The sequence below is a fragment of the Balaenoptera acutorostrata genome, chromosome 5, assembly GCF_949987535.1.
Source record: "Balaenoptera acutorostrata chromosome 5, mBalAcu1.1, whole genome shotgun sequence".
NCBI lineage: Eukaryota > Metazoa > Chordata > Mammalia > Artiodactyla > Balaenopteridae > Balaenoptera > Balaenoptera acutorostrata.
Window position 1 is genome coordinate 107,247,774 of NC_080068.1, and position 7,223 is coordinate 107,254,996.

General features: G+C 48.5%; 1 protein-coding gene across 2 annotated transcripts in view; it reads left to right on the forward strand.

Annotated features, from left to right (window-relative positions):
- The window catches only part of STK32B (serine/threonine kinase 32B), a 349,362-nt gene extending 346,367 nt beyond the window's left edge, over positions 1 to 2,995 (forward strand). For both annotated transcript variants that reach the window (XM_007190965.2, XM_007190967.2), the window contains exon 12: positions 1,010 to 2,995. In XM_007190965.2, the coding sequence (XP_007191027.2) occupies positions 1,010 to 1,148 (139 nt within the window). In that variant the 3' untranslated portion in view covers positions 1,149 to 2,995. The remainder of the gene's footprint in view (positions 1 to 1,009) is intronic.
- The last annotated feature ends 4,228 nt before the right edge of the window (positions 2,996 to 7,223 follow it).

Genomic DNA, 7,223 nt, shown 5'->3' on the forward strand with positions numbered 1-7,223 from the left:
TAGAGATTATCATACTTAGTGAAGTAAGTCAGACAGAGAAAGACAAACACCATATAATATCACTTATATGCAAAATCTAAAATATGATACAAATGAACTGATTTACAAAACAGAGACAGACCCACAGACATAGAAAACAAATTTATGGTTACCAAAGGGTGAAGGGAGGGAGGAGGAATAAACTAGGAGTTTGGGATTAGCAGTTGTAAACTACTATAAATAAAATAAACAACAAGGTCCTACTGTAGAGCACAGGGAACTATATTCCATACCCTGTAATAAACCATAATGGAAAAGAATATGAAAAGAGTAGATAGATAGGTAGATAGTTAGATAGAGATATATGGAGATATATAGCTGAGTCACTGCTGTACACCTGAAACTAACACAACATTGTAAGTCAACTATACTTCAAGAAAAAAATTTTTTAAAAAAATTGTGCTCCCTTAACACAGTGTGTCATGGGGTAGTTTGTAAGTCTGGGTGCTCATCTGTTCAGATATTTCTTTGTGGGACAATTTGATCAGTGTCCGTCTTCCCCATCAGGTGATAAGCTCGATGAGGACGGAGAACCTCACTGCTTTGCTCGCCAGGGCTTCCTCTGCTCCCTGGCACAGTGACTGGTCCATCAGTGGGCATTCACTACATGTACATGCGTGAATGATGTGTGGGACACGCCCCTTTACCTACTGTGTGAACTTAGGCAAATTATATACATGATCTCCTGTGGACTTCACAAGGAGCCATGATGTAGGTATTATTATCTCCATTTTACAGATAGAGAAACCGAGGTTCTGGGTGTTGAGTAATTCATCAGATCCACACCTGAGCTGGGTGTGGATCCCAGCCTGCCAGGCTCCAGACACAGCATTCTGGCCCCCTCAGGGGTTGTGCTTCCCCAGGCCAGCGGGACATGAAGGCTCCTCGGTCGCCCTGCTTCCCCAGCCGTGTCCCTGGACATCCCCCGCTCCACATCACTAACTTGGGTCTATGCTGTGCTTGTCTGCAGGCTGAGGAAGCAGCAAGGGCAGAGCGGCCAGCTCTTGGACACAGAAAGCCGAGCTGGGAGCCAGGCCCAGGGCAAGCTCCAGGACGGGTGTAACAACAACATTCTGGCCCACGCCTGCTCCCGTGGTTGCAGCAGCTAAGCCACCGCCTGCGGCTTCCAGCGGGACTGCACACACCTCTGCCCTGCCCACCAAAAGCCCCTCTCTGTGCCGCGATGGTCCCTGTCTCACCTCTAATAACATCAGATGCAGAGAAGGAACCTTGGGCTCGGAGCTGGGGAGCCTGGGTTCTGGTCCCAGCTGCCCGACTGATACCTGCTTGACTGTGGACAAGCCTTGCCCTTTCTGTGCCTCAGTTTTCCACGTCTGCCAAAGGGGTTAAACAGCTCTCTGTCCCACCTCTAATTACAAGGTTATTCAAAGAATCCGATTGGGTAGCGGACATGCAAAACCTTTATAAAGTTGTTTACACGGGCAAAATAAAACCTTAATATTTGAAGTGCACTCCCCTCCCCCAAAGCAATTAGATCAACACACCTCTGCAATTCGGTCCATCCTGGCTCTTAAGACAGTACTTTCGAAAATGCAGCCCTCAAACATCTGATGTGTTAGCCCAGCCTACGGAAACACCATTCCCCAATCCTGGAGCTAAGCCGGAAGTGTCTTCTTTTGCCTTCCCTGTCATGCCAGTCTTTCTGACCTTCTAAGATGGCTCTCCACCATCTCCACCTTTAATTTCAGTAGGTCTCCACTCCCGCCCCACCCTGGTGCTGGGATGGCCCGTAGATGCCCATTCAGAAGGTCAAGTCACTGATCATCAGTCTCTCCTATAGAGTGTCGGCAGAGTTCCTCCCAAAACCCAGTCCCACAGCAGAACTCTGAGTCTCCGTCCCCGTCCAAGTTTTCTTTCCTGAAAAGGGGTTATGTCATCTCATCGGCATTGACTTAAAGAGGGTCTCCAACTGCCATCAAGGAGGCTGCTCCACACGGATAAATTAGGAAGCACAGGTGGTTAGAAAGTTTAGGAGGACGGTGGGCTCACACAAAGAGCAAACTACTTTATGATCTGTTCAGGGAGCACTTTGTCTTTGAAGTGGGAGATGCTGTAGCATAGGGGATAAAGCTTGAACTTGGAATCAGGACTGTGTCCGGAATCCAGCCCTGCTGTTTACTAACCGGAAGACCTCAGGCAAATCGTGTAATCCCTTGAGTGTCAGTTTCCTCGTTTTAAAACGAGGATAATAAAACTAACCCTCGGGGGTTGTTATAGGGTTAAAGAAAGATCCTGTGTGTGATATACCCAGCACATATTACTCTGTGAATGGTAGCAGTTTTTGGTCTACATCATCATCAGCATCATTTGAAGAAACTTTCCTGTTTCATTCATTTGGCAGGTCAGTTTTCTGTAGAAACAAGCCTGGTGTTTAAGATTCTTTGAACTTCTCATCCTGGAGTCTCTGATATCTGTGCATTCCTCTGAAAGTTCAATTGTGTTTTTATTTTTCATCCAACTTTCACTTTTTACATCATAAATCAATCCTTGGGACTGTCAATGCCATCTCTTAGATTTCTTAAGAGACATTTTAATGTATTACGTGGTTTTATATTTTTATTGGAAAAAAAGGAAAGAAATGATTATTGTTTTCCTCCTTCAAACCCAGGCTATTTCTAGATGGTGTTGCCCACGTGTCCACTTGTCTTGCACACTTTTCATTCTTTGATTCCCGTTGGCACCATCCTGTCCCCTCCAGGAAACAACGGGGCTGCTTCTCTCTTCACTGTGACCCTGGCAGCACTTAGGGCCCCTCACTGGGCTGAGTTCATGAATTAGGGGCAGGAGCTGGAAGTAGCCCAAGATGCTGGATTTCCTGGCTCTGTTCAAGTTAGCCTTGTTCCTTGTTCAGAATAAACTATTTCTTGGCCATTCCTTCTTACAACTTTGTTCTTATTCAGGGTTGGGTTGGATGGGCAATGTCCCCTCAAAGTCAAGTTTAATGAGGAACATACAGACTGGGGGGGGGGGGAGGTGGGGAGGATATCAAGTCAGTGATGTGTTTCCTTTGCCCACAGAATAAAACCAAACTTGGCAATTCAAGGCTCAGTCAACTTGATCACAATTCATGTTATCATCATTACCATCATCCCATCACCATCATCACCATCATCATCATCAACACCATCATCATTGTCGTCCTTATCATTATTTTAAAAAATACAGAAGATTCTCCACCTAAAGGAAAACACCCTTAAAATCTCCTCAAATTACTGCTCAAACCTTTATATAGCACACACATGGGTGCAAATGAGCAGTAACTGCTCTATTGTACAGATTCCTTAACTTGCCGCCTCCCTGCTTTTGCCCACCCTGCCTTCCCTACCCAGGATGCCTTTCAACTCCCATCTCTACGTGTTAAAATACGTGCCTCTCATGGGCCAATTCCACTTTCCCATGATGCCTTCTGGGTCTCATGGCAACCCTAACCCAAGCCAGGTGTAATCTCCTCCACACACCCTCTCACGCATTTTCTGTGACTTTCTCGCAGGTTTGATTGCTGCCAACTGCACAACAGGGTGACTTTCGCCCGTGGCTCATCCTGCTTATCCTCAAGCTCCTATGAGCGGTCTGATTCTCGTGCCTATGTCCTCTCACCCTCCATCTTCTGGTCCTAACAGCGCCTGTTTCACAGGAGGTAATCAGTAACTTGGAATGAATGAGATAAATGCAAGCCCAACACAAACTCTCCAAGTGGGTGAAGCTTGCTTTTGGCAGCCTCCTGTCTGGTCCCACTGCCACCTCCCCTGCTTTTTTTTTCTCTCCTGGTCCCAGTGGTTTCCCAGAGGCTGCCTCCCCCTGAACCACCAATGAGGTACCCAGTCCCCACCCCCAATCCCCTTAAGAGCGTATCTCCTCAGTCTCAAGCTCCAATTGAGTTTTCTCTTCTCCCTCATCCAAACCCCCATTCCCAGAGTACAGAGCCCCAGGCCAGTTGTTGGGAAAGCAGTCCGATCAGAGAAATATGTATCCAAACAAGAATTTGCATTAGGAGTCACCTTATGATTTGGGATTCAGGCACAGAGGGACAAGCTGTAAATTGGTAACATTGACAGGGCTTTCCCACCTCCACTGAAATATAACTTGGGCTTCTTGTGCCAGTAAGTAAAAATAGGTCACGTTTATAGTAATAGTAAACCCAAGCTGCATGCTCTGAGTCCCTTCCCACTCACTGGCAGAAAATACAGTATATTGTCCAAAATCCTCCCCAAATTTGCCTGAGTGACCACAGCATAATTTCCTTTAGCTAGAAGGGCCCCTTCCCCACCAATGGGGAGAAGGGAATCCCCTATGAATTCTCAGTGCCTGCGGCTGTTGTCATTCTGCTGTGTTGACCATCCTGGTTCCTGGCCACCATGAGCCGTGACCCTCACCTACAGGCGTCTGCCAGAACATCAGCCTGCACCCCTTTTCTTTCTCTCCAGCCTCTAGAGATACAGCTTGGACTTCTTAAAATCAGCTCTTCTAATGGTGGTTCCAATGCAAAGCTCTTGAGCTGTAGGCAACTCAGTTCTTGCCTTTATGCCTCCTCCCTCACCTTCTCAAAATACACGATGTGGCTGGTTCTGGGACGGTCCTGTGCAGGGACACACTGACCCTGGGGTCCCTGCCTCCTGGTGCTCCCTGGTCCCCTTGCCAGGGCTTATCTCTCAGCTTTCTTCAGGGACCCCTGTCCATCAGACTCACCTCAACTCCCATCATGGGTTGGTCCGCTTCCCTTTCCGGGGTCCTCGGCCCACACAGGAATCAGCTCTTGAGGGAGGCAGCAGCTTCCAAGTCCTGAAGTCTCCAGCGATGGCTGGGAGGCTGCTCCCCACTGGACACACTGGTCCTCTCTGGGGTGGGCATGAGCCCACCCAGTCTGATACTGGCCCAGCGAGAGCTGGCTCTGCAGTGGGAGATTTGGCTTCAAATCATGGCTCCACCATTCACTGTGTGGCCCCACTGGGAGGCTCTCAGCAAGTGCTTACATCTCTGAGTGTCAGTTTCTGCACCCATGAGCAGGGCCTGGTAATTCCTGCTCTGCCTTTTTCATACAGCAGTTATGAAGGTCAACTTCAGGGCTCTAAGGGGGGTCGGTGCACGTGTTAACTCATGGAGTGCCGTGTAAAGCTGAAATCCTCACCAAGCAAAACATCGCTTCCCACTTCAGGAAGCTCTTCCCACACATTGTCCAAGTTGATCTCTGCAGTCAGTGGTCTCCACCACCCACCCCCTTCGTAAGCCCTCCATCTCTGTCCCTTCCCATGCAGCCTGCTTCAGGCTTCAGGTCAAATAGCTACCAGTGGCCGTCCCAGAAACCACGACAAAGACCAGGCATGGACGGAGCCCAGCAGGCAGTGCCCCAGCCTGCTTCTCCCCCAGGAGTCCCAAGAGAAGCCAGAGCTTAGAAGTATCAAGAGGTGGGAATACACCCTTATTCCATGCCCATTCCCTGCCAGGAACTTCATACGATTTTAATTTTATGGAGTATGTGCATTTTAGAGATAAACAAAACAAACTCTTCAGAGGACCTATAATTTGTCTGAGGCCACCCAGCTACTTGGTGGTAAAGTCAAGATTTGAACTGTCTGCCAGGATCCAAACTTCATGAACTTTCTATTACATAGTGGAGACCCCACAGGGTTGGCTTGGGGGTGGCCTTCCCAATCTCTCTTAGTATCACAAAACCACCCCATAAAGGTGCTCTTTAGCTAAGCACAAGGTGCATGCTAAACAGGAGCAGCTCTAAGGCAAATCCTCCACTCCTGCTCCCCCCGTCCCTCCTGACCGGTGCCCTGAGTCCCTGCTCTGTAGAGATCCTGGAGCCACCCTGCCACTTGTTACTACAAGGAGACTCTGTCCTCTACCAGGAAGAGCATTTGGAAGAGAACCTTCTCAGGGGGGACAGCAGCAGCTTCCAGCTCTGATGTGACGCTCCTTACCATTTCCACGCTGCTGTGAACCAGGTTTAAAACACTTCCCAGTACATTGGTTGCTTGTGGCCCCTTGCTCTAGAAGGGAGAAAGAGGGTGGCCAGGGGATGGAATCTCTGAATCAGGACCCAGCCCTAGCACTTCTGACCTCAAGCATCCTACAGAAGATTCCCAGGGACCAGCCAAGGATGGAGTCCAAGGAAAGGTAAATGCTACCCCTTCTTCCTTTCTTGTGGAATTAAAAGCACAAGGAGTTGCTGGGAGAAGTTGCCTGGAACCCTTTACCTTGACAGATTCCTTGACTTTGACCCATCCAGGAAACTTCCTTCTCTTCAGGGAAGGGAGGTGTGTCAAGAGACTCCTAAGTCATCAGAGGGCTTTATTACTAATAACAACAGCAGTATCATAGCATCAGCAAGTTCTTGTGCTGCCTGTTGTGCCCCATTTCCCTCAGAATGCTGTGGAGTAGGCCAGCAGACATGCACGTGCAGTGGGGTGCATTACACAAAAGGCACCCTGAGCTCAGGGAACCCGGATGTTTTATAACAGGCTGTGAGCACACTCACCCTTTGCTCCCGAGGGAGACACAGTCTCCATCAGCCAGGTTTGTCTGCTGCACAAACATCCTTGAGAAGCTCTTCTAGAGCAGAAAGGCCATCAGTCTCACTTATAAGACACGCACTGACACAAGATACCCACGGAGAGTTGTCTCCCAGCATTGCCGAGCTGTGAACAGTTAGGAGTCTCACACCACCCAGCCTGCTGGGTATATGAATCATCTCCATTTTACAGGTGACAAAAGTGCGACCACTATATATGGTAGTGACATATGTGGAGGTCTCAGGAACAATCCTTGTGAGCAGCAGATTCTAATTCAATGGGCCCCAAGTGGGGCTTGAGATTCTGTATTTCTAACAAGCTTCCAGATCATGCTGATAATAATGGACCAGGGACCACACTTGGAGTAACAATGATCTAGTCCCTTCTGTCCTCAGGCCAACCTGGCCACACCCACTTGCTTCCATGTGTCTACAGCTGCATTCAAACTACAACTGCAGAACTGATTATTTACAACAGGGATCAGATGGCCTGAAAGGCTGAAAATATTTATCATCTGGACCTTTAGGGAAAAAGTTTGCTGGCCTCTGATCCAGGAGACACATCTGGGACATTAGATGGGCAGATTGAGAATGCACCTTTGTCTTGTTCACCGTCAATTCAGCCCCACAAATTCCCCATGGCGAAGTA